Source organism: Rattus norvegicus, chromosome 3 (genome assembly GCF_021556685.1).
Source record: "Rattus norvegicus strain SHRSP/BbbUtx chromosome 3, alternate assembly SHRSP_T2T, whole genome shotgun sequence".
Taxonomy (NCBI): domain Eukaryota; kingdom Metazoa; phylum Chordata; class Mammalia; order Rodentia; family Muridae; genus Rattus; species Rattus norvegicus.
In genome coordinates, this window is record NC_141536.1 from 103625243 (window position 1) to 103653132 (window position 27890).

Consider the following 27890-nt stretch of genomic DNA (forward strand, 5'->3'; position numbering starts at 1 on the left):
TTTGGAGTTCTGTAGGCTTCTTGTATGTCTATGGGTATCTCTTTTTTTAGGTTAGGGAAGTTTTCTTCTATGATTTTGTTGAAGATATTTACTGGTCCTTTGAGCTGGGAGTCTTCACTCTCTTCTATACCTATTATCCTTAGGTTTGATCTTCTCATTGAGTCCTGGATTTCCTGTATGTTTTGGACCAGTAGCTTTTTCTGCTTTACATTATCTTTGACAGTTGAGTCAATGATTTCTATGGAATCTTCTGCTCCTGAGATTCTCTCTTCCATCTCTTGTATTCTGTTGGTGAAGCTTGTATCTACAGCTCCTTGTCTCTTCTTTTGGTTTTCTATATCCAGGGTTGTTTCCATGTGTTCTTTCTTGATTGCTTCTATTTCCATTTTTAATTCCTTCAACTGTTTGATTGTGTTTTCCTGGAATTCTTTCAGGGATTTTTGTGACTCCTCTCTATGGGCTTCTACTTGTTTATTTATGTTTTCCTGGAATTCTTTCAGGGATTTTTGTGTGTCCTCTCTATGGGCTTCTACTTGTTTATTTATGTTTTCCTGGAATTCTTTCAGGGATTTTTGCGATTCTTTCAGGCATTTTTGTGATTCCTCTCTGTAGGCTTCTACTTGTTCTCTAAGGGAGTTCTTCACGTCTTTCTTGAAGTCCTCCAGCATCATGATCAAAAATGATTTTGAAACTAGATCTTGCTTTTCTGGTGTGTTTGGATATTCCATGTTTGTTTTGATGGGAGAATTGGGCTCTGATGGTGCCATGTAGTCTTGGTTTCTGTTGCTTGGGTTCCTGCGCTTGCCTCTCACCATCAGATTATCTCTAGTGTTACTTTGTTCTGCTATTTCTGACAGTGGCTAGACTGTCCTATAAGCCTGTGTGTCAGGAGTGCTGTAGACCTGTTTTCCTCTCTTTCAGTCAGTTATGGGGACAGAGTGTTCTGCTTCCCGGCATGTAGTTTTTCCTCTCTACAGGTCTTCAGCTGTTCCTGTGGGCCTGTGTCTTGAGTTCACCAGGCAGCTTTCTTGCAGCAGAAAAGTTGGTCTTACCTGTGGTCCCGGGGCTCAAGTTCGCTCATGGGGTGCTGCCCACGGGGTCTCTGCAGCGGCAGCAACCAGGAAGACCTGTGCCGCCGTTTCCGGGAGCTTCAGTGCACCAGGGTTCCAGATGGTCTTTGGCTTTTTCCTCTGGCGTCCGAGATGTGTGTGCAGAGAGCAGTCTCTTCTGGTTTCCCAGGCTTGTCTGCCTCTCTGAAGATTCAGCTCTCCCTCCCACGGGATTTGGGTGCAGAGAACTGTTTATCCGGTCTGTTTCCCTCAGGTTCCGGCGGTGTCCTACATTTCAAATTTTACAAGACATTACACTTGCTGTTCTGAACAGCCAATATTTATTTCACTTTGCTCTTTCTAGGAGTACTTTTCATTGCTTTTTACACTCCTGTGTTCTCATCTGTCAGTATTTTTTTTTCACTCAAATAACCCTGAGGTTTCTTTTGACATGAATCTGCTGGAAATAATTTATGCGACTCAGAAGATGTCTTTATTTTGTTTTTACCCCCCCCCCCCGGTTTAGCTGTTTGTTTTGTGAGACAGTGTCTCACTTTATAGCTCTGGCCGGCCTGTTGCTCATTGTATAGACTAACCTTGAAGTCGGGAGATACATCTGCCTCCTGGGTGCTGGGATTAAAGGCATGTGGTGGCCTTGCTTTCATTTCTCACTGATGTTTCTACTGCATCTAGATCTCTACCTTTTGTTGCTAATATATTCATATATGACCAGCCACATAACACAAAATCTTGAATATGTATTTGAGGTGATGCTGCAGACAGATGAACACAACTCACTTGTTTGGTTCTATATTCATGATGAAATGATACGCAAGATCTCTTCTTACTAGAGCACTGGCACATGTATTGGCTCAATGAGTTTGTTTATATAGATTTCCTGTTACTTTCTAGTTGGAGATAATTATAGTCTCCTTTTGGACTTTTTGTTATAAAAAGCAAGATGTATGTGTATGGGTGACTGTAAAGTTGGCTCATTGGTTAAGAATGTGGCTGCTCTTCCAGAGGACTTGATCTGTTGCCCTCTGCTGGTTTCCAGAGCACCGACACACACCTGACACCGTGCACCATAAACAAAATTTAAAAATCTAAGGTGAGGTCGTGTTCAACACCTAGAGTAGAATCATGGTATTAAAAAAGAGTGACTTCAACGCGTGGATTAGACCTAACACAGAGTTGCTTATTTTTCATTTTTTTTTTTTAAAGTCTGTTGTTGCAAATGCAGCTTATAAATTGCACCAAGCAGGGACTGTTTCTAGGCCTGCTTCTCATAGGCTCCTGCTCGGTCGCCACGGCTACGAGTCCCGGAACCTTGGCGTGATGACGCTGGTTTCCGGCGGGATTTTTAGAGTGACGAACAGCTTTGGGCCAAACGACCATGAGAGGGCCAGAGCTCGGGCCCGAAACTAGCATGGAGGGGGACGTTCTGGACACCTTGGAGGCGCTGGGGTGAGTGTTCTCGTGGACTACTTCCCAGGGGAGTGGACGCTGGCTGTGCACGTGGCTACTGCGGCATAAGCGTGCCCTTCTCCCCGGCCAGGTTGTGTGTACCAGGCGGTGCGCAGGCCTCTGCGCTCCGGGCAGCCGGGACCCTGGGAGTCGGCGGGAACGAGCGGCTGCAGCGAGAGGCCAGGCTGCGCGGGCCTTGGTCCCTCTGTCATTACATTCAGCCCGCAGCTGGCTCTCCCCGGGCCTCGGGGTGGGGTGGGCGGGGGCCTTTGTGTGGATGTAGATCCTGCCACACCACAGTCGCCTCTGGACAGTTGTGTCGCACGCTGCTCCAATCTGTGGCTTACTCAGTGCTCCGGAGGACTCACTCCTGCTTCTTAGACTGAAGACTCTGAGTGCGAGCCCCTACATTTAACCTTCTCCGTTCCTTAAAGAACGTTTGTGTGGTAGGCAGGGAGAAATGCCAGTTTTCAGAATATTAGTAGTTTAGGTATTAATGAGGAGCCTCAGGGTGGTGGTGATGAGGCGATCTGGACACGCAATGTTACTCCCTTCCATCCCGGCTTTCTTCACAGCGCTTGCTCCTTTAACCTGTTTGTCTCTTGAGCTTCACCCAGCTCTCGGGAAACAAGTACCAGTAACTTGTCAGCTTTCTTCACTGACGGCTTCCTGGCCACATACTCGTGGTGTCTGTCACAGTAGTGCCTGATTGAAGAAAAAGTTCATAGGAGGGTGCATACTTGTGAGCAAAGGACCAGATGGTTGAGGGTTAATTAACAAATCTCTTCCCTAACGTTGGCACCATCTGCACAGTCGGTTTGCTTCCTTATAGGCGGTTTCTTTTTAGGGTAACTGATCCTAAAGAAGCTTGAAACCATCATGCCGGGTCCCCTTATGTTTTTTCTTACAGCAAGTGTAACTTTTGTTGCACCTTGACAATGCTTACTTTGCTGTTACCCAGCATAACAGAACCTTGCATTTACTTGATCTTGAATAAAATGTTTGTTAAATCAAAGAACAGAACCAGCATGATTATTTCAGGGCTATTTGTATTTCTATGAAATTCTCTTAACCTTGCCTGGGCAAGATAACTAATACGAAATTAAAGTACCTTGGAGTGTTTAAGCTCTAGCTGGCTCCCAAGTCAGGCATTTAAAATTTTTGGGATCTTGTAGCCATTTATGAAATGGAAAGACAGTGGTCTTTATTCTTCTTTGATTCCTTAAACATATTGTTTCTACCATAGCATTTAAGGAAGTAAATGTTGACATTTACTGAGGAACATTTGTTTCACATTATTCAATATGAGAAATAAAGCTGTTGTACACTTTAGAATTGGTGTTTCCTGGAAAGCCAAGGACAAGATTTTGAAGTTTGAAAACCCCCTCTATGATAAGGAAGTGTGGGAAGTGTTACTGATTATGTGTGTTGTAATTGATCACTGTCCTTTCAGATCTTTATGTAGATTGCAAATAATGTATTTTTTATTGTGATTAAACCATGTAGTTTTTCAGTGAAAGTGCTTTAGGTTGTCATGTAAAGTAAGACATTAAATGACTTTAGAAAGGAAAACTAAAAGACCAATGTAGATGTGTAGTGTGTTATAACAACAACAACAACAACAACAACAACAACAACAACAACAACAGCAGCAGCAACAAAATATCAGTTAGGAACCAGTTTTCTCTTCCCTAAAGCGAGGATCCTAAAGCCAATGATTTCATGCTGCTTTGGTTATAGTGGTCTATGACTTCGTGAACAGTCCATCTCAGCTAGTTGGTCTGATTGGGCATTGCAGCCATGCAGAGAGCTGATAAAAAAAACTAGGATCTTGTATAGACTACCAACTCACTGAGTCATAATCTTCAGAGGTATATTACAATATTACAGATGTTATAAAACTTCACAGTCGAGGATGAGAATCACCATTCATTTCAAACGTTTGTAGAGTATGGCTGTGTCTTGGACACTGTACTGAGGAGACAAGTGGTGAGCAAACAGGCTTGGTTCCTGGCTTTACGGATCTCTCACAGTTAAGAGTAAAAACCAATGTGGTTATTCCTTATACACTGTAGTAAGTGCTTCAAAGGACAAATCAGGGTGATGAAACAGAAGGCTTATGGGTTAGCGATAGATTCCTGAAGAAGTAATAGTTGAGTTGATGTAGGAACAGTGAGTAGAAATCAACTAATTGAGATTAGTTGGTGTGAAAGGAAAGGAAGATGGTGTGTTCTGAATGGTAGCAGATATGAAGAACTTGAATCCTGCAGTGTGCTGTGTTAGAACAAGAGGACCTAATGTGGCCAGAAGACAGAGTGCGGAGGCCGTGCTTGGTACAGGCTGAACTGAGGAGTTTGATGAGTACCAGAGCATGCTACTTTTACAGCTATGTTGTTCATTTTTCTCTTTATCTACTAATAAGAACTGGTAGATTATTAAACATCTAACTTGAAAGTTCCTTCTGCCAGCGCACTGTTTGAGAACTTTATTTAATAGTTTGGGAAAGACAGGATGGCTGCTTAGGGGTAGTGGGTGCATCATAGTGTAGAGGAAGAAGTGCATTATGGGACTTATGCATTATGGGACTTAGTGATGGTCCTTAATGATGGGTCCCTAGTACTCAAGGATTCATTTCCTCAGCCAGTATTTACTAAGTAACAAAGTGAAGATAGGAGGGAGCCAGAAAGAATGATGAGGAACGCAGAGGAGCCAGCGGCTCGGAGGTCTCTGAGGTGAGCGTTTGCTGGTGAATAATGGGAAAGAAACTGGAGAGATGGGAGGTGTGGTCAGACAGGGCCATGTTTGAATTCATGATTTGGGAAGTGTAATGGTTCTGTTTGTGACAATGTCCAGGGAGAAAGTGACCAATGTGAAGTAGAAAAGGTTGGTGAAAAGTGGGTTGAGGGAGCTGAAGGCTTCGGGTGTTAGATCTTGCTTGTGGACTTTGGAGAGAAGAAAGATAATGGTAAGAATGGGTGGAGAAGAAAATTGACTATAACAGTGTTAGATGCACAGAGGCTCCCAGCCAGAAACCCTAGGAGAAACTGTCCAGAGCTTTGGACAGCAGGGGTAGTTGTGAGAGCAAACACTGAGGAACTGAATGAAGTGAAACGCTTCAGGGGTAGGAATACCCTGAGACAAGATGGAGACTCAAGGAGAGTTGTTTACAGATTGAACAGTGTGGCTGAATATGGGAAACAGAGAGGTTGGCAGCAGGACCATTAGGTTGGGTAAATGATAGGAAAAAAAAGGGCTTGTATTGTTTATGCTGGCTGATATTAAAAAAATAATCTAGGGGGTCAGAGAGATAGCTCAGTGGTTAAGAGTAATAGCTGTTCTTCCAGAAGATCCAAGTATAATTCTTAGCACCCACATGGGGAATCACAACTAGTTGCAACTACAGTTCCAGGAGATCGAGTGCCCTCTCCTGGCCCCAGGCACTGGTTATTTATATAACGCACAGACAGTCATGCAGGCAGAACATCCACAACACAGAATACTAAATAAAAAAAAAAAAAATTAGGCCCTGGGTGATATCTATCTGAGGAAGATCCATAGCACTTTAGTGGACTAAAGCCACAGTTTGTTCTCTAGCTTGAAGCAATGCAATGTCAAACCAGCAGTTATGGTTCTAATAAGAGGTGGTGGGCTCCCTAGGCATTTAAGGTAACAATAGCACCTCCCCCAATTAAATATGAATGCTAGAGTGCTAGCTTCAGTCAACAGTCACATTCCATTGAAATCAAGAATGCACCTCTGAAATGCTTGCTGTCATTCTCATAGGGAGGAGTCATGGTGAATATCTAGAGAGCGCTGGTGCAGTAGGAAAGTACCCTGGGCCTGTGAGAGTACAGAGGGGCTGCTGATGCCCAGGGGACTACACCCAGCACAATGCAAACTGGATTTTGACCAGACACTCAAGAGTCTGCTTTAGTTAGATACACTGTTTCATACCAAACTTATTATTACCCCATAGAGTATTGTTAGATACTGCTGCTATATAAATAATTAAAAAGAGACAGTTCTAGAAGGTTCTGTAGGAGTGAAGAACACGGGCAGTCGAGGATCTTACAGCTCAGGCTAGTCAGTTGCCATGATTATGGCAATCCTAACTGAGATACTTTTCTGTTTCCACTTGGGTCATCTGTAAAATGAGCCTAACTGCAGCATTCCCGGTGTGTGTGTGTGTGTGTGTGTGTGTGTGTGTGTGTGTGTGTGTGTGTGTGTGTGTGTGTGACTGATGGTGATTAAATGAGGCAGTGTGCATGCTTTGCACTGGCCTAGCATGCATTGAACAGTTTCCATTTGTTGGTCACCATTGCAGTTCATTCCGAATGCACATTCAAGTGTGTTAGCTGCATGGTTTTCTGTTTTTACCTTACCTGATGGGCTGTTAGTGGTTATGTTTTTTTCCTTTTCCCTAAAGTCAGGATTTTTTTGGTGATTTGACCAGTTTTTGTTGAGTCTTAAAGTTGCTTTATTGTAGAAATGGGCAGTGAGAGGCTCTGTAAGGCAGGGACAGGTGACACATGTGGCTGTGTGCCCCAGCCACATCCCTGCCCTGCCTTGGCTGCATCCTGACTTTGGTTGTTTCATTTAATAGCAGGTGTTGACAGAGCTATGCAGTGTTTGGGGTCATATCTGGGCATAAATCCAAGGCTAGATCACTTACTTCTCTGTTGGGGTTACAGAATTAGGATTAGTGCCTACTTCAAGACATTGCTACAAAGATTAATTGACTTAGAAATATGCATGTCTAGCTCCATGTCCAACTTGCTATTTAAATCTCATTAAGGAAACCAGGCTGGCCTCAGATTTACAGAGATTTCCTGCCTGCATCTGCCTCTCAAGTTCTGGGACTAACGGGGGAGTCACCACGCCCAGAGAGGCTTAATTTCTTTATCTGCAGAATGTAGATTTTAAAGTATTCACAGGTAGGCGGTGGCTCTTGGCACACACCTTTAATCCCAGCCCTTAATGCAGAGGCAGGTAGATCTCTGAGTTTGAAGCTAGCCTGGTCTACAAAGTTCCAAAAAATATTCTTCATGAAATACAACTCATTTTTGACTCAGTAGGTAGTAAAAAACCAAAAGTTTGGCAACTTTGATGAGATTCCAGGAACAGGCACTATTGGTAACTGGATGGTAAAAGTACAGTAGGGAAAATTTATGGTTTATTATCAATAGATGGTGGATTTTACACCTGATTAACATACCCGTTTGCTGGAGGATGCATAATGAACTCTCTGGAGAAAGGGTCACAAGGAAAAGCTTAAGAAGCCTGCTATGACTCCTGCAGATGTGTCTGAAGTAGGCACGTACATGTTTAAACGACGTACCAAACAGTATGTAGCAGCTATCTTTTATCTCAAAGAAAGAAAAGGTATGTTAAAAGTGTTGCAGACAGCCAGCCCAAGTTAACTAATACAGTTACCTACGGGGTGGGTATCCATGTGGAGGAATTAAGATTTAGGTGGCAAATTAGGGGCATGGTAGCACATGTCAAAGTTCCAGCACTCGGGAGGCAGGAGGATTATGAGTTAACCAGCATGGACTTTGTAGTAAGTTCAAGACCAGCCTAACCTTATACACCAAGGCCCTGTTTAGAAGCAGAACAAACATGGTAAATGATGTTTGTATGAATGTATTTCATTTTGAAGTTAGGCTTTAAAACTATATATTCTATATAATTATACAGTAAAATGATAAAAGTGAAATAAAAAAGGAAATTTCTAAAAATTAAATGGCAAAACAAAGTCTTGTTTGTTAATTATTGAGTAGGTGAATCATCTGGAATGAACCCACCATTGGAGTTTGAATTAAAGATGAATGTCTGACTGGGTTGTCAAGAAGGTGAGGAAGTATTCATGAATCCTGAGAATGAGTCATAAGACTGACTGGACACATGAATGTGCTTTCAACCAGGGAGGGAGAGGAAGAGGGAGAAGGGGAAGGTTAGAGGGGTCAGGGGAGGGGGAGAAGAGGAAGAGGAAAAGGAAGAAAGAGGTGGGGAGGGAGAGGAGAGGACAGAGAGATATAATATCAGGGTGAAAACTGAATGGCTTCTACTAAGATCTGAGTGTACTGTGCCTAAAAAAGCCTTGGTTGCAGAAAGAATACATGTAGAAAGTTGATATCTAATACAGTTGAGATGATGTATATGGAGTTTTAGAAATTTAGTGTCTTGGCTAATAAATCTTGTGGAAATATTTTAAATGATGAAGCTATGAAATAAATAGTCTAGGTTAAGATCTCAGGCCTCCTTTAGCTTCATGAACAAGAACTTTGCATTTGTGCATTTTTCACTACTGTTCTTACAATTGGGGCAGCACAAAGCTGTTAAGACTGTTTGGTACTGTTTTCTTTAGAATACTTTAAATTGCGAGAATATATATGAAGACGCTAGAGCAAGAATAAGCAGTAAACTCTACAGCTACTCTACCCTGAAAGCAGCCACAATCCCAAACCTACAGTTTATATTCTGATAAAATGATGCATAAAAATAGACAGCAGGGCTTGGCAGAGAGGACTAGAGGCTTCTCCTTCTAGAGAAAGTATGAAATTTAAAAAAAGAATTTAAAGGTAAACAAGAAAAATCAAGAGTTTTTGCCCTTCTCTTTCCTTCCTCCAGCCCCTCTCATCCCATAACTCAAATTGATAAGCCTGTTTTTTGATTATTATATTGTTGCTCCTCTATTTATATCTCTATTTCCCTATTGACTTTCTTTCTATCTGACTATCTATCTATCTATCTATCTATCTATCTATCTATCTATCTATCTATGTATCTATCTATCTATCTACTAATATATAAACATCCTGCCGAGTCCATTTTTGTTGTTTGTATGTAATATAGTCTCAGGGCTGACCAGTTTGTACTGGATAACCAGGCAGTGTGCTCATCTCTGGGAGAGGCTAATCCTCTGGGCAGTCGTTTGTTGACCGTAGTTCTTTTTCTGGGATGAGTCCGTTTGAGGTCTTTGTCTCCTGCCATGTTAGCGTGCCTTTGGTGCTGTCTGTTCAGGTCTTACTTAAGCAGCCGTTTCTAAGAGAAGCAGTCTCACAGCAGAGTGCTGGAGTTCTGGCCCTTACACTCCTTCCACCCCTTCTTCCAAGACGCTCCCTGAGCCATGGATGTAGGAGCTCTGCTGCAGGTGCATCCATTAGGTCTGGCTCCCCTGGGTCTCTGAACTGTGTCCAGTTGCGGATTTCTGTAACCATGTCTACTTGCTGTAGAGAAGCTACCTTTACCTATGAGAACGAGGATAAGATTTAGAATGTAGTTAAGGGTTATGCTGGTCTAGCAAAGTAATGCGGCTTCTCATTGAAGACTGGCTAGGTTTTAAGTACCGGGCATGGATTCCTTCCTGTTGAGTGGGCCATAAGTTTACTTAGACACCTGATGGTCACCACAAACGTGAGTTTATACTTTATGGGTGTCTTGCTATGCTTGTCATTGTTGTCGTTCATAGGTGTCTTAGCAGGGTAGAACTGTTGACTGCTTTCCTCTCTTGGCAGCTTGCATAAACTTTCTGGTACCATGGGAGCTAGAGCACAGGAAGGAGGCTTCAGGTTAGCCTCAGCTAAGACAGTCCGAGTTCTGTGTTCTCAGGATGTCTTCAGCAGTAGAGCTTGTCGTTCAGCCTCTGAGAGGTATCCAAGGGCAGGACCTATTTGGGGAGTCATCTTCAACCCCCCCCCCCAGGAACTAAGAATCTGAATAGACAGTTCTCAATAGAAGAAATTAAAATGTTTTTCATTCTTAGCAAATAGGGAAACTCAAATTAAACAACTTTGAGATTTCATCTTACTCTGGTTGGAATGGCTAATATTAAGACAACTTTTTATGTTTAAACTGTTGTTTCTTCCTTTCTAGGTATAAGGGTCCACTGTTAGAGGAGCAGGCACTCTCCAAGGCAGCAGAGGGTGGACTGTCTTCTCCTGAGTTTTCGGAGCTTTGCATTTGGTTAGGCTCCCAGATAAAGTCCTTATGCAACCTGGAAGAAAGCATCACTTCAGCTGGTATGGTGCCCCGCCCTGTCCGTCCTCCCACTTAGCAGTAAAGCAAATTGACAGTGCGCGATGTGTGGTCTTATCAACCATGTGCCGCTGTACATACTGCTGGGAAAGTCAGAAATAGGAAGGAGCTGCTTATTAAAGAGTCTCTGAATTGAATTTTACAGAAATTCTAAATTGATTCTTAAATTTGCTACAAAACTATGAGCCATTCCTGCCTATCTGTGGTCATAGGTTTAGTATCATTCTTTGGAAGCTGTTTTAAAAATTGAAGCTTTTGACCATCACTCATTTTGAATTAAGTTTTAAATTATGTATAATCCTTAATTTAAATATTCTCAGGTCTTTATCTCAGGACAAGGATTCACATGGAAATATTGTGATTAAAAAACCTCTCAGTACCTTATACAGCTCTTTTAATTCATTGTCATCTTGTAACTGGAGTCTTCCTGCTACTGGTAGAATTTCACATGGTCTGACAAAATGAAAATTGAATGATTACTGGATATGTGCTGAGGAACAAAGCTTTTTTTTTTTTAACTAATTGTTTTCTTTGTCATACATGACAGAATTGATTTGAAAATGAAAAATCTACATTTAAAGCATGATGCAGGTTTCTCATAATTATATGAAAGGTAGCCGTGAGGCCAACATCCATGGTTACATTAATTGAACATGGAGAAGCAGTAGAACTGGACAGTTACCGTGGGGCCAGTTAGTCTCTGTGGCTCTGATAATGCTGTTGACTGTGTGGTTCCTAGGACTCACAATGCCCAGCTTACCTGATTGGAGAGCCTTAGCAGAGATTAAGATGTAGAAGTAGTTCCAATCCCATGACATGTCCTTCATCCTCTTAAACGTAGATGTCACTTTCTGTGTGTGGACACTGTGTGCTTGCATTTACCCAGACCTTGCAACTGCCCATCTAAAGATTGACTTGGAAGTGGAAATCTGGATCTGAGAGGAGAGTAGAGATGAACTTGTGATAAGTTTTACGGTGCTGAGCATTATGTGAATATGTGTGACCTCTTCTTTTAAAGGGAGAGATGACCTAGAGGGCTTCCAGCTTGAGATAAGTGGTTTCTTAAAAGAGATGGCCTGCCCATACTCGGTGCTCGTGTCAGGAGACATTAAAGAGCGCCTCACGACGAAGGATGACTGCTTGAAACTTCTGTGTAAGTTGTTGCTCCCTGGACATTGAAATGCACATGCTCAACATATCTTTGTTATTTTCAGGTCAGAATTTATACACTTCGGTTAGTGAGCCATTAGATCTCTTACATACTTTAAAGGCTTTTGTATTTGACTAAGAGTGTGGCACTGTCTTAGTCTTACGTTGACGGCTTAAGCTCTGCCAGCACACATTAACACTCAGGATGGTCAGTAACCCCTGTGTTTGTGCTTTCCATGGTATTTTAGCAAGTGTTCCTTTGCCTGACTCAGCGTATATGATAAAATGCTAACTCTGTCATCTCTGAAGTCTCACTTCTTTTTTAAAAATTCTTTGGGAAATTAGGTTGTTGCTCAGATTACTGTATCTTCTCTGCAGTGATGGGCATTGATCAAATCGACTGTTGAGAAACATTTATTGATCACTTACTCTTGTACCAGGAAGTGCCCTAGGCACTAGGAACATATAACAGAGATAAGGCAAATATAGTTTTCGCCTTTGGGTCCTTGCCTGAGGCTTGTTTTTAATTGTAGAAGGTTTGGATTATGTATCAATCTGTACTGCAACAGCTGATCTAAGGACCCTAAGAGTGTATTTTGTCAACCTTTACGCTAACTTTAGAATAAGTGGACAATGGCTATTTGTCGTTCAAGCTTGAGGTGTTCTAGAGCTGCTGTTCTCTTTGGTTCTTTGTAAGTTAGTCTTGAGTTTGATATTGTTAAATACTTGTTTTAAGTAAATTATAATTCAGCAAACATTTTCAAGAAATTCTCATGCTTGTATTAATGTTATTTTCTGATTTGTCGTTACAGTGTTTTTAAGTACAGAACTGCAAGCTTTACAAATATTACAGAAGAAGAAACATAAAAATTCTCAGTTAGATAAAAATAGTGAAATTTGCCAGGAAGTTCAAGCTATATGTGATGCTCTTGGGGTCCCCAAGTCAGACACTTCAGACATTCCACTTCTGCTGAGCCACGTGGAATCAAAGGTATCATAGATATATAGTTTAAATTTTGTAAAAAATTCAACTAAATGCTAACCTGTCAATGCTATATTCTAAATAAAAATTCCCTTTAAATTGTGATATATAGATGATCAAATTTCTAGAGAAATTTAAATGACTGACTTGAAGTCCATATTGGTGGCAAAGCCCTTGCCCACTGTATGGAAGACCCTACCTGCTCTCCCCAGCACCAAAACAAAAAATGCTCCCCAAGCTTTATATGTAAGCTAAGTTTTGGTTGTATATATAATTTAATTTGCAGTTAGTTTTCAGGAGTCATATCTTAACGAGTGAGTCCTAAGGCCTTGCCAGAGTTTTCCATGATGAAAATCACTTTGCAAATTCAAGGGCCACTTTCCTAGCTAGGGCTGTAATACAGTGTAATGGAGATGTAGGCATTTCGCAAGGTGAAGGACACTTGCCAAGGAAGTTCATGCTGAGCTTCATTCGGCAAGGACAAGCGTGCTTTCTTTTTTCCCAGTTTTTATTGGTTATTTATTTGCAAATGTTATCCCCTTCCCAATTCCCTTCCACAAACCCCCTATTCTCTCCCTCCTCTCCCTGTCCCCTCCCTCTATGAGGGTGCTCCCCCTCCCACCTACCCACTCACCCACTCACCCACTCACTCACTCACTCACCCACCCACTCGCCCACTCCTACCTCAGCACCCAAGCCCAAGCATACTTTCTTGATTGCTTAGTAAGTGTGTGTTGTGTGGCGAATGACTAGTAAGTAACTGATAGGGTAGTTAAGAACAGCTATAGCCTGTACCTCCTGCATGTTACCTTATAATGTCACCCGGGCAGTTTCCTATGCCGATCATTTCCTATCAGAAGCAAACAAATTCTGTATTTTATGTTTTCTACATATGATATTCCTAGAAGATACTTTGTTATGATTGAGAAAGACAGTCTTTACTTTCTAACTTAGGCTGTTCAGCAGTGTGACAGACAGCAAATCCCTGTCATCTACTGTTCTGCATATTCACCTGTGGTGATGATTGGAGGTGCTGTTCTGCAGTGGGGCAGGTCATCTCCTGAGTCTTCTTGCATTTAGACATGAGACATTGCAGTGTGTGTGTGTCAGGGTCCTCCTACTCCTAGGTGTTAGATATGGAGAGTGATGTGACCCTGCAGGTAGCTAGGGCGTTTGGGGAAGACAACCTTAAGGAAATAAATGCACTCTGAAATGATACAGCATCTTGTACAAAGAGCTGTGTGGTCATGATAGAGGTAGACTGCTTTGAAGAGCAGAGAATTTACAGTCTGGGGCAGTGCTACAGAGGCTTGTTCTAAGTAATGTTTAAATATAACTCTCAAGATACAATCTGCATGTTAAAAATTCACCCATACTAAATGTACAGAGCAGTGAACTTTAGTCTGTTTTCTATGTCGTTATAGCCATTATTACTAATTATTGACTAATTTTAGAACATTCTAAACACCTGGGAAAAAACCCTGGTCCCGTCTACAGTCATTTCGTATTATCATCCCAGTTTTCAATGTGACTTTGAATTTGTTTTGTATCTGTTTATGTAATTTTCCCTGAGAGCATGTATGTGCACCATGTGCATGCCTCTTGGATCCCATGGAATTGGGGTTACAGATGGTTGTGAGCCACCTTATACGTGCTGAGAATCGAACCTGGTCCTCTGAGAGAGCAGTGAGTGCTTGTGGTCATTGAACCATGTCTTCAGCGTGATTTTGAATTCTTAATTACTGCGTCTGTTGTTTGCTGTGGTAACTGTATAATATGACAGTGAACCATTCCCCAGGAAGGGGAGCTCAGATTTTCACTCTGTTGTCAGCTTCTTTAGGGTAAATGATGATTATTGGAATGACCTGTGATGTTAAGAAAGGAAAAATAATTATCCAGTGTCCTGTTTACAAAGTAAAAATGATACCCTCAATCAGTGGCCCCACAAAAGTAATATAAATGTTTGTCAGGACTGGAAGAAGAGAGCTTGTCCTGTGTTGTCTTGTGGAGGAGCAGTGAGAACAGAAGATGTACCAATTACAGTATTCATTTGAGAAAAATCGATGTACCTGTTAAATGTCTTGGCTTCCTTCTGAGCGTTTACCAGGAAGTAAAGAGTAGCATGTTAGAGGGAGCTCCAAGTCACCAAGCACTTGTGGTGACTCCTCTGAACTTTAACTTGTGCAAGAGTGCCCTGTGGCACCTGCTGTGTACCAAGGATTTGGCCCTGCTGTGACCCTCTTTCCTGCTGGGTGAAGGTGTTTCACTTTAGCATGTGTTCAGAACAGCATATCAAAGAAGAAAATGGTTTTAACTTTATATATATATGTATGTATATATGTAATTTTTTTGTAATCTTTCATGTTTACTTTTAGGTGAAGGATATTCTCTCTAAAGTCCAGAAAAGTCATGTGGGAAAACCATTGCTAAAGGTTGATTTAACTTCTGAACAGGCAGTAAGTGGTCCTTTTATTAGTTTTATAACTAAGTTAGGGCATAACCGTATTCATTTTAAAGCATTTTTGTTCCTGTAGTGAAATACTCGTGACAGGCTGCCATTAGTAAAGAGACTTAAAGACTGGAAATCTAAACCACATAGTGCCAGCTCTGGTGGGGGTGTCCTTCGTCTCTGCCACTCCTGATGGGTGGCAAGGCTGGTTTGTGTACATCAAGAAGACCCTGATGAAGAGGCATCCCACAGTCCTTTGCAGGGTCTTACCTACAGTTAGTTGATGTAAGACTTCCTCCTGGGCCTCACTTCACATAGCTCTGTGTTCTTCATGTTCTCTCCCTATACCTGCCACCTTGCAGACCACACCTCCCTCCAACAGGAACCTCCGAGGGAACAAGCAACATCTAGTCTATTGCACTGGCTTCCTTTTATAAGTGGAACTTTTGTGCTTTAGAGAACTAGAATTGATATTCTAGAGTAGTCTATCATAACACTGTAATCAAGTCATTAATTTAAAATATCTACTTAGTCAAGAATATTTATAGTGGCCAATATGTTAGAGCTGTGATTTGAAAGGGTAGTTTGTGAAGCAAGCTAGATGGGCAGTTATTAGCATAGTCTTTCCTTATTAATGTGCACTGCTTAGTAAATTGGTGTTTTATTAATAGAAGATATAGGCATCTTTAATAGCTTCTGAACACTATAAGTGTTTTCTCATTAAATATTATTTAAATATTTTTTCATAGTCTCATAGGATCATAAAATGATCATTTAGTATTTAAAGTACATGATTTTTCAAACTTATTCTCTGAAGAAGAGTCAGAGTCTAATCTTTATGGTTTCATCCCCAAATTCTTCAGGAAAAGCTGGAAAGAATTAATGATGCTCTTTCCTGTGAATACGAGTGCCGCCGGCGGATGTTAATGAAACGATTGGATGTCACAGTGCAGTCCTTTGGATGGTCCGATAGAGCAAAGGTGAGGCTGCTCTCCCACTGGTGTCCTGTAGGTGGCAGTGTGGGGCAGCTCGTGCCAAGCTTTCTCTGCTGTAGGTGCTTGGGCCCAGTCACCCTTTTATTAGTGTTATTCACTTACCAGTGCTCTTCTACACAGTGATGCTAGTCTCCTACAGGTCCATGTTTGCTGATGACATTCTCCCCTGGCTTTCACCTTCGTTTTTAATTTGCATGGCTTGATTTATACCAGTGCATAAAGGAGTGTTTCTGTGAGCTGAATGAGGTATAGATAGTGAATAACTAATGAAGAAAGCAGTGTGGGATCAGATTTAGGGAGAACTGATGTTGAAATGGGTTTCTTGTGTCTCTTAGGCCATGTGACTATGGCATGTGGACTCACTGAAGAGAGGTGAGGGGTGGAGCCATTTCCAACTAGAAGCTTTCAGATAGCTTGGTGCCTTTGATCTAGTGTTAGTCTGGGGTTCTCTCTGTTCCTCCTACATCACAGTGTGAGAACTTTCCAAACAGTAAATCACTGGACTTTGCCTATTTCCAGGAGTGCTGTCTTGGGCTCTGTAAAGTCCAATATGTGACTGTCCTTGACTGCCATTATTCTTCTAGCAGCTTTCAGTCTGTACCCTTGGCTTCACATCTGCTGCCTGCCACTCAACCTCGACCACAAGTGGAGCTCTGATGTGACCTCGTTAACGCTCTTTCAGGTTTATAGCGCTTGGTGTCACTACCTCTATGATTTAATATGCTTCAAGGTTCATATGCTAGAAGCTTGGTTCCCACCACAGTTGGTCGGCGGAGTCTAGTGAGAATAGCCTGTCTACCCTCATGAATGGTCTAACCTGGTCTTGAGGTTTGGTCTACAGGAGTGAATTAGTTCTTGTGAAGTGGGCTGTTTTAAAGTGCAGCTGTCATGAACTTGACCCCTCTGCAGCGTAGTCTTCTCTTTCCACACCATTTTCATGTTGGGATGGGACTGGGGGGCCTCGCCACCATGCCGTTTGGATTTTTATTAATCACTAGAATCACAAGCCAAATAAACCTGTAAGTTATCCAGCATCAGGGATTTTGTTAAAGCAACACAAAAACAATATATGTTCTTCATTCAGCTAGTATCTAGCCTGGGATAGACAATCTAAGACCCCGGCAGTTAGAGAACTCGAAGACATGGAAGGAAAAGTTAAACTATCATTATTTGCAAATACATACTTTGTTTAAAAAGCATTCTACAAATCTACTAGGAAATTCTTAGACCTAATGAGCACATAGCCAAGTTGTAGGATACAAAGTCAGTATCAAGAAAGTAGCTGTTCTGTGTGACAGCAGTGTCCTCTTAGTGCCTTTTCACATGTCCGTTCTTAGGACCAGCTCTTGTGCTAGCTACTTCTCTCTTCTTGGTCCTTGACGATATTTCTGTCTCTGTCTGCCGCATTGTGCCGGAAATCAGTCTTCTGTCTGGAGTGACACACCAACAACAGAGATGCCAGGTCACGTGGCTATCATCAAGAAGATGAGTTTCTAGATAATTTTGTGGGAATAGATCTGAATGGAATGCACCCCTCCCCTTTTGGGCGGAGACTTGGTTTATCTCACTACCTGTCGTGTGTCTGTTTAAGTTACTATTTAGGTCTTCTGGCTTTAGTTTTGGAAGATTTTGTATTAGGAGGTTCATTTATTCTAGACTTTCCAGCTTTTTACAGTTTTCAAAGTAATCAGTAGTAATCTGTAATCTGTATTCATTGCAGTCTGTTGTGATGATACCCTATTATCAGCTTGGGTAAGGGTTTGCCAGTCTTTCTTTAAAGCTCAATTCTTTGGTTAATTTTAAGTATTTTTTTCTCTTTAATTAATTCTCCTCTGATCTTCATTATTCTTTGCCATCCACAGGGCTCGGGATTGGCTGATTGTTGCTTTTCAAGAGCCTTGAGATGCACCTTTAGGTCGCTGACTTGAGACCCTTAGAATTTTTACTGTGCCAGCTTTTTGATATAAACCTTTCTCTTAGGCCCTCCTTTTATGCGCCCCAGAGGTTCTGAGAAGTTGTATTGTCATTGTCATTCATCACTAGGAATTTTAACTTTTTCTGTATTATTTCTTGGGTGATCCAGTACTAATTCAAAAATGCATCATTTAGTCTCCAGTATTCTTGTGATCTCTTGTTAATTTCAAATTTTATTCCATTGTATTCTAATATGATGTAAGGGACTCTATCTGTCTTATCTTTTTCTTTCTTTTATATTTGTTGAGACTTGGATTTCTGTCCTATGATATAATGATTTTAGAAAAAGGTGCTGTGCTGCTGAAAAAAATATATGTACTTCCTGTTAGGTGGAGCATTCGGTATATCTCTCTTATGTCTAGTTGATCCATAGTGGATTTAGATCTGAATTCCTTCACTTGCTTTTAGTTTAGAAGATCTATCTAAACATGAGAGTAGAGTATTGAAGCCACCTCTGCCCCATTGTATAAAGATTCATGTGACCTTTTATGCCTTTTAGTGTTTGTATGAAATTAAGGGCTCCAATATATTCAGTGCATAAATGTTTACAATTTCTGTATCTTCTTGATGAATGCTCTCTTTGTTAGTATGTAATATTCTTTTCTATGTCTTGTAATTAGTTTTGGTTTGAAGTTTACTTTATCTGATATAAGGATAACTGGTGCTTGTTTACAGTTTCCATTTGCTCGGTAGCTTATTTTCCATTTTTTCATGTCTTTGCTAGCTCTTTCTTGAAGGTATAGTTGGTTCTTTTTTTAAAGATTTATTTATTATATGTAAATACACTCTAGTTGTGGTTATAATTACGGTTATTATAGACAGGACTTTACTATATCCTGTAAATATACTTGATGTTCTGTTTTGCTAAAATATTGGTGTTTCCTTTCTTCCTCCTATGTTAGTTTCAAGAGTTTGTTGAGCTGCTGTGTTGTATTTAGTTGTTTCTTCCCTACATCTTGTTTATCTGAGCTTTTCATGGAGTGTAACTTTCATGTATTGCGGTTAAGGAGACAGGCCCTCCCTCCCTCCCTCCCTCTCTCCCTCCCTCCCTTCCTTCCTTCCTTCCTTCCTTCCTTCTTTCCAAGTATTCTATTAAGAATTTTCAGCAGTGCTGGATTGGTTGGCATGAATTGCCTTAGTGTGTGTTTGTTTCGAAGCACTCTTATTTCCAGTCGGTTTTGGAAGATGGCTTTCCTGGGTATAGCATTCCTGGTTCACATTTGTTTACTTTCAGAACGTGAATATTTCATTCCAAGCTCTTCTGGCTTTTATGGTTGCTGATGAAAGGTCTGGGGTAATTCTGATACTGCTGCCTTTGTGTTTGAGTTTGTGTTTGTTTTTCCTGTGCTTTGGGGGTTTTCTTTGTCCACATTGTACTTGACATTAGGATTATGACATGTGTGGAGTTTCATCTCTGGTCATGTCTGGAGGGAGTTCTGCATGTCTCTTGTGTTTGAATATGATTTCTTTCTCTAAGTTTGGGACGGACCTTTCCTGCTACATCTTCAGTAACTAGTGCACCTGTTTCATTCATTTTAGCTCTGGACTTCTTTTACACCAGACTTCTTGGAAATTTCATTCATGTTCCTAATATTTCCTCCTTCCATGTCATATGTTCTTTCTTCCCCCTTCCATGTCTATGCTTTTGTCTCAGCCTTGCCCTCTATCCCTGACGCAGGTTCTGCCGTGTAGTCTTGTCTATTAAAGATGCTTTCAGCTGTGCTTTTTATTTGATTAACCATCTCATATATTTTTCTGTTTTTTTTTCAACATTTCAATCCCCTTGATGAATTTTTCCTTCATAATTTGAATATCTGACTATAATTTTACTGTTACTCACTTAACAGACTGTCTTGGTCAGGGCTTGGATTGCCTTCCTTAGTTTGTGCATCATTTCTTTGAACCTTTCTATGACCATTAATTCTTTTAAAAGTCTCTGAATTATTTCTCAGGTACTCAGCTATCTCTAGTTTGGATTCCTTCCTGGGGGTCTTGGTGGGCTGGAGATGGTCATGGGTGGGGGCTGTGTCATGGTCTTCATGTCACTGTGTTGTGTTTTGTCCATTTTTTGGAGTAAACTTATCTTTATAAGTTTTGACTTCCTCTTCCTTTAGTCCAGTTTTAATATGTTATATTCTGTCATCTTCCTAGAGCAGTGGTTCTCAATCTTCCCAATGCTGCGACCCTTTAATATAGTTCCTCAGGCCGTGGTGACCTCCAACCATAAAATTGTATTTGTTGCTACTTAATAAGTATGTTTGCTAATGCTATACACTGTAATATAAATATATGGTTATTTGATATATGACCCCATGAAAGGGTTGACCCTGAAAGGAGTTGTGACCGCAGGCTGAGGACCGCTGCCTTAGAGGGGTTATTTGTGAGTTGTGAGTTCAGCCGTGGGGACTGGCGAAACTTGGTATTGATCATCAAGTGGAATATCTGACGTGATTCTGTCTCGGCTGTACACCAGCAGGACCAGGGAGGGGCTGTACACTAGGCCTAGAGACAACCATATGGATTCAAAACTTTGGTCTGCCCTTGGAGTCCGTCTATGAGTCCACCAGGGGCAGGATGGCAAATGTCAGACTCACTGCAATCTGTGTACTATCTGGGGGCTGTGGTTAGAGTACAGGACTGAAGTAAACTCTGACCACAAAAGTATTGACTCTCAGTCCTGTGGTGAGCACTGCAGAAGTTAAAACCTCACAATAGCACTGACCTTAGAGACCACTGGAGCCAAAGCTCAGGCCCTGTTTGGATCTCTGAGGCCGCTGTGTTAGTCGGAGGCCGGAAGTTTAGTCACATGGTGCTTCTGGGACCCTCTGGAGCATCTTTCCCAGATGCTCTCTGGACCCCCTGGAACGGAAGGCCTGCACCTATGCTATATTCTGGTCCGTAGAAGCTAGAGGCTTGGATGGGTGCACAGTGATTGCTGGATCCTCAGGACCGGGAGGTCTGGATGTGAGGTGCAGCCGTGTCTTTTTGAAGATTGTATTATATTTTTCATAGGATGCTACAATTTGCTTAACCCTAGTTTTGTACCTTTCCCTATATTATTTAACATCAGAAGTTTTTCTATATTTAATTTACTATAAATTTCAATGTGCATTATGGTAGATTTTTAAGGATATTTGCTGAATGAAACATTTTTAGTTTTAATACTTGAAGCTCCTGTGTACAGTTAAATACCGTCAGTCTCACTTTCTCCTAATACTAGAGACATAACCAACTTTCGTGTTAATTTGATAGCAAGAAGATAAACTTACTGATTTGTTTATTCTTGTCAGGAAAATTGAACTTGTTCCATGAACCTATTAGTCATTTGAATTTCCTGTTTTCTCTTTGCCCCTTGATGCTGTTTCCTGTGACTTCCTAATTTTCTTTTGATGGAGCGTTTTTGTTAAGAAAGTTCATGTATCACTAAGAATATTTCTTCAATTTTCTGATGATTCTATTTTAAACCCTATGGTGTATAATGTACAGAAATCTTTTTTTTTTTTTTTTTTTTGTTCTTTTTTTCGGAGCTGGGGACCGAACCCAGGGCCTTGTGCTTCCTAGGCAAGCGCTCTACCCACTGAGCTAAATCCCCAACCCCAATGTACAGAAATCTTAATCTTTACAATGCGATAGGTTTTCAAGATAAAACTTAAGTCAGCTCTGCTCTGTGGGATGTCTTTTGGTGACCATGTGACTCATTGCTGACATCAGTGCTGTTGTGTCAAGTACTCATCAGTTGGCGCCATACCACAGAGAAGAATCTTTCCTCTTCCTGTGATCTGTGCTGCTCCTTTGATCATGTTACATTCATTTATTTATGAGGCTCTAAATATCCATTTTCAGTCTTGCTTCATCAGTCTGTTCTTTTCTTTCAAGTTCCAGTTACTCAGAGAGAGGTAAGGTGGTGGATGTCCTGTGCGCAGGGTCAGGGCGTGATCCCTGTTTTAGCATGTGGTGCAGTTGGGATTTCTCACTGTTTTAGGGATTTACATTTCCTCCCTCCTTCCCTTCCTTTGTCCTTTCCACCTTTCTTCCTTCTTTTATGGATGCATGTGTCCACCTTACCCCCCACACCCCCTTATTTCTGTAACTTAAGAAAGCTGACAATGGGGATGATAGACACACAATCCTAGAAGGGTGTTCGAGGATTAAATAACTCCAAGGTTAGGCAATCTGGCACATTTAATAAGTGTAGATGTTACCTTTAAAAATGATAAATTCATATTACGTTTTAGTGTGTGGTAGGACTCTACTTTAAAAACCCTTTGTGTCATTATTGCATACTTGGTTTCTAGATTAACCTTAGATTTTAATTGAGTTGTTTATTTTCTTGTCTTCCTTTAAACCATTCCCTACAGTTTTAGGTGTATAAGTTAAAGTGAAGGAAACCTGACAGTAGCCAGCACCTCTGTCTCTCTCACCATCGCTTCAAGTTTGGATTTTGCTTTGCAAGACTTATTACCTGCTTTGTATTCTGTTAACGTGTGTACTGTTGTTTTGTTCTACTTATCTGTGGGTTTTGTTGTTGTTGTTCTTGATTTGACTACATACATTGCATTAGATGTTAGGACGCTTTCTCTCTTTTCTGTTTCCTTGCTTGTATATTGTGAATTTTCTTCTCTTTAAAGATTATGATTGTTACTGCTTTCATTCAGATTTACTTCTGCTAACTTTCCCTCCCTCACTGTCATTTAGGCAAAAACAGACAACATAGCAAGAATTTACCAGCCCAAGCGCTATGCTTTGTCACCTAAGACAACAGTCACGTTGGCACATCTGCTTGCGGCCCGTGAGGATCTGTCTAAGATCATCAGGACAAGCAGTGGTATCAGTCGGGAGAAGACGGCATGCGCCATTAATAAGGTGGGTTTTTCTTTCAGTTTGGTGGAAAATAAATTTACAGTTTCCTGGTTTGCTAGTTTTACATTTTAGCCCATTTTTTTCATTTACATCCTGATGGATGAGAGAGGAGAGGCAGAGGGGCTTATATCCATCCATACTTAATTATCGCTTTCTAATTAGAGGACTTGATTTGTTTTTTCCAGTAGCTTTATCAAGAATTTTCTTTATCCATTTGGTTAGTAAGAATCTTCAGGAATTGTTGCCACCACTTATTTGATTTATTAAGTTAAAATCTCTTTTGAGCATCCATTTCTTGATTCAGAGTGTAGATGCACTCTTAGGATAGTGGTTTTTATGAGTTCAAGGTGTCTGTGACTGATGGCCTAATGGCAGCAGATGCATCTGAGACACCACAGATGAATCAGAACGTTGCCAGTGGCTTGAGCAGAAAGTTTTTTCTATCTAGTTGAGCATCAGCGGGAAATTTTATGACTAAAGAACAAAAAAATCCAAAGCAAGGATGTGGTAGTTGATAAGGATTTCTTCTCACTTTGCTCTGGGATAGGATTTCTTGCCAGAGGCATCTGTTTTTCTCTCCCCTCTCCTGGGGAGGTGCTTGCTGGGTAAGTGGTCTACCAAGCCCACACTGCTGTCCTTCAGGATGGTCGCTTAAAGTCGTCTTCTCTGAGCTTTTACTTTGTAGTTTCTGAGAGCGCTTGCTTGCTAGCTGGTTTGGATAGCATCTTTATGTACTCGTTAGAGGTCCTAGGAGACGCCTGCTAAGACAGCTGTTAGATGTGTATGATTGGTAATGAGCACATTAGTACTGAGAGTTGAAGCTTCTTAGATAGGGAAGTTTGCTGTATAGTGAGAATGTATCAGTGTTAATATCAGGGTTAGTGTGTATTGCTGGCTGGCCTGGAAACTCACTCTGCAGACCAGGTAACCTGGACCTACAGATACCAGCTGGTCTGCTTCTGGCTCCCAAGAATGGGGATGAAAAGCCTAGGCCACTGTGCCTGACAGAATTTAGTATTTGTGACATAACTTCTGTGCATTTAAAAATGTTTTTTAAAAGTATAATCTAACTATATGAACCCCTGTGCCTCTCTGCCCTCCAGTGCCTCCCATGCACGCCCCACACCCTGTGCGGGAACCCTTGCTCACTGTCTCCAGTCCATGCCATCTTACTGTGTGGCTCTGACTAGCAGTGACATTGCAGTCTGGCTGACTCTTTGGTTGCTTTGGTGAATGGTGAATATTTTGTTTCTTCTTCTGTTGGATTCCTCTTGGCTGTGCCAGGACTGGGGCAGGGCTAACATCCTCCAGAGTTACCTATGGTCTTTCACTCTGTCATGGGTATGCAGCACAGAGTATGTCTGTGGAGGGTGGAAACTTCAATGCTTCCCTTAGTTTATCCTTCCAAGTATTGTTAAAAGCACAGTGAGAGGCATCGGTGTTTGTGTGCATGCGCTTGCATACACGCTTATTATTCCTCATCCAAAGTGCTGAGTTTTAAATGATATTTAATAAAGATTTAGGTTACAGTATTTTTAAAATTAAAGATTTCAATTATATATGTGTGTGTGTGTGTGTGTGTGTGTGTGTGTGTGTATTATATAACACACACACATATTTTGTGTCCCTGTGCTTCTACTGCATAAACTATGATATCATTTATAGAACTTTTCACTGTGCCATCATGTTGGTGCTTAAAACATTTTGAACTGTGAAACATTTCGCATCTTGTATTGAGAGTTAGGATGTCTATGCTATAATAATATATAGTATGTGTATCACTGACCTAAACTCTTTTCTCTTAGGGAAAGAGCAACCTAGTGGGTCTGGTCAGTTTCAGGGACTTCTTGAAGCAATTTAGGGTCATTTATATCCTTTATTAATGAGCTCTCTATAGAATGGAATATTTCCCTATGGGAGAAAATGGCTACAAACCATATTGGGATTGCCGTTGTGCCTAACTGCACACTATATAGTCTTTATATGTTGGTAGACTGCAGTGTACCGAGGAATGCAGTCTTATTTGATAACCATTACCAAATCTATCGCTGTGGGATGTCCAGAGTTTCTCATTTATAAATAGATGAATATGAGGTTGACTAATGTAGGTTAAACAGTCTGTGTCTTAAAAACATTTTGTTAAAATAGTTCTTAATGTAACAAATACCACACTTACAAATTCTGCTAAACAAATTTAAATGAGAGAAGACTGACAAGACCAACCTTTAAGAATACTGTTTTAGTTTGTTTAAAAGTGATACCATACTCTGAAGGATTTGTCAAACATTGCACTTACATTTTCAGTATTAGTTCATACCATGTTCAACCCTTTTCTGTTATTTAAAAGATTTGGCCTCTTTATTTATAAATAACTTTAATATCACTTAAAATCTTTGTAATTTTTAACTTTGAAAAATAAAACTTAAAGAAAACTTTTTGTCTTCACACAGGTGCTTATGGGAAGGGTTCCAGACAGGGGAGGACGGCCAAATGAAATTGAACCACCACCCCCTGAAATGCCCCCTTGGCAGAAGAGACAAGAAGGCGGAGGGAGGGGTGGCTGGGGAGGTGGAGGGGGTGGTAGAGGAGGTGGTGGGGGAGGAAGAGGTGGATGGGGAGGTGGAGGAGGAGGGTGGGGAGGGGGTGGAGGAGGAGGTGGAGGAGGAGGTGGAGGAGGGTGGGGAGGAAGCGGTGGGGGAGGGGGTGGCCGAGGAGGTTTCCAAGGCAGGGGAGATTATGGTGGGAGGGGAGATTATGGTGGAAGAGGGGGCTATGGTGGGAGAGGGGGTTATGGTGGGAGAGGTTATGGAGATCCGTATGGAGGAGGAGGTGGTGGGGGTGGGTATAGAAGATACTGATACCTGCAGATGTTAGAGAACACTGCTTCCTACTAGATGCAGTAGATATAGTGTTCTGAGGAACATACTTGAACATCACCCTGAGGTAGATCATGTTAGTGCCCCCGAGGAAGGCTTTCCTGAATACAAAAGGCCATTTTATATACTGGGTGATGATCCTGCAACATGATTTTTTTCCATATTCTGTGTACTAAAGCATGCTGTGTCTTTTTAAAAGGCAAAAACAAAACCTATTTTTTAAAATGTAAATATTTATTACCAGCAACTTGGAAAAATGGAATGTATTTTATTGTCATGTTTGAATTTAGACTGTAAACTGGTATTTTGTTCAGGGTTGAAACACATATGACACCTGCCAGTAACAGAAAGGAATCTAGACTCGAGTCGTTTGTATTCCTGGGGATCTGTCCTGTATTGTTAATTCTATTTTACAAAATAGAGGAAGTGTCTAATGTGTGTGTAGTCAGTTGTCCTTTTTAAAATTGGTTGAAATTCCTCTGGTCAGGTTTTTATTAAATTTCTGTTAACTGAAGACATCTTCTTTATTTCACTGTGCACATGACTTATTTGCCAGTTGAGTTTGAACCTATGTGACTGACTGAATGGCTAAGTTAAAGTTGTATGACCTAGAGGTGGTGGGTACCTACAATGAAACTTGTCTGGACACAGCAGGGCAGTTACACACACAAACTCACAGCAGCTGTGACAGCACGCACACAACACATAACTTTGCAAGATCAAGCCAGACAAAATTCTACCCTCTCCCTGAGGGAGACGCTGGGGGAAGCTGAGTCAGGGTGTGGGACATGAGTTTACCTATGATCTCTCTAGTAGATGTCCTAAGGCCCATGCACACAGACACAGCACTAAGTAGACTCAGTTAAAAAGCCAGAGGCACATGAAGTTGAGAATAAAAGTGTGCGTGCACATGCATGCGTAGATAGACGACTCTGGCTGGCCTGAGCGCAGCAGGCATGGCTCTGCATGCCTTGCCTTTCTCTCCCATTCCCTCCACCTTGCTAAAAGCTTAAGATTCTGTTCCTGAAGCTTGCTACCAAGGTATGTTTCATTTATTTGGCCACTTCTTCCTCTGAGGCTGACTACGAAGGTCCAGCTATCAAGGTAGTGAAGTCCAGCAATCAAAAGCCCCCTTTGGGTCACCTAATTAACCTGTCCAACTAAAATTAAACACCTCATCCTAACACGGGGTTTCCCCTTTACCTTTATAAAGTGACATTTTCCTATGTGTGACGTCTGTCTTTTCTCTATCTGAGGCAGTCCTTTGTCCTCCAGGACAATGCCCCTACCCCTCTCCATGTTCCCATCCCTTGCTTTTCATCCTCTATCTCCTTGGCAGTGTCTGTTCTTCCCTGCCCCTGGGGGCAGGTCCTGAGCCAATACTGTTCTTGCAATAAACATAAGTGAAATTATCAAACAATAAACAAATGAGATAAGAGTGACTTTAAAGGAGCAAAGGTTCATCGCAATTTTACCTGATGCTATGAAAAATAGCCTGCTTCTACAAAGTGCCGAGGCTTGAGATACCAAGCTCTGAGTGGTGCTTGAGTGGAAACAACCTTAACTCAGAGGTTTGTCTTCAGTTGAGAAATAAGAAAGGAGACACCCCTGGTGAAATGATTCATAAATGCACGAGTAATTATAGGCCCTATATTTAGCCTGCTAACTGGTATTTTTTTCAGGACTTCCAAAGAAATAGGCTCTAATACCAGCAAAAGGATGGACTTGCCAGTAAGACCGAGGGCAAGCAGGCAAAGAGCAAGAGCTTCCCTCTCCCAGGCCCTTTATACAGGCTGCTGCCAAGAAATTGTGGTCCAGATTTCAGGTGAACCTTCCCACCTTAAACGGTCCAGATTCAGGGTTATCTTCCCACATCAGATGTCTAATACGAAAACTCCCTCACAGGTATGCCCTGCAGCTTGGGCTTTAGCCGATTCTAGATGTTGACAACTAAGAATAGATACCATGGCTAATATACTAGTTATTTTTTGCTGTGACTAAACACCTGGCAAAGAGCAACTTCCTGAAGTAAAGGTTTATTTTGGCTCATGG

At 41.4% G+C, this 27890-nt stretch overlaps 1 protein-coding gene across 3 annotated transcripts; it reads left to right on the plus strand.

The window, feature by feature from the left end:
• The first annotated feature begins 2414 nt into the window (after window positions 1-2414).
• On the plus strand, window positions 2415-26365 carry Fam98b (family with sequence similarity 98, member B). 3 transcript variants are annotated; one of them, XM_087653855.1, is made up of 9 exons: window positions 2415-2516; window positions 10392-10537; window positions 11572-11706; window positions 12515-12693; window positions 15060-15140; window positions 15997-16113; window positions 22798-22965; window positions 25413-25569; window positions 25792-26352. In XM_087653855.1, the coding sequence occupies exons 1-9, from the start codon at window positions 2446-2448 to the stop codon at window positions 25818-25820; spliced, it is 1083 nt and encodes a 360-aa protein (XP_087509981.1). In that variant the 5' UTR covers window positions 2415-2445; the 3' UTR covers window positions 25821-26352.
• Window positions 26366-27890: the final 1525 nt, after the last annotated feature.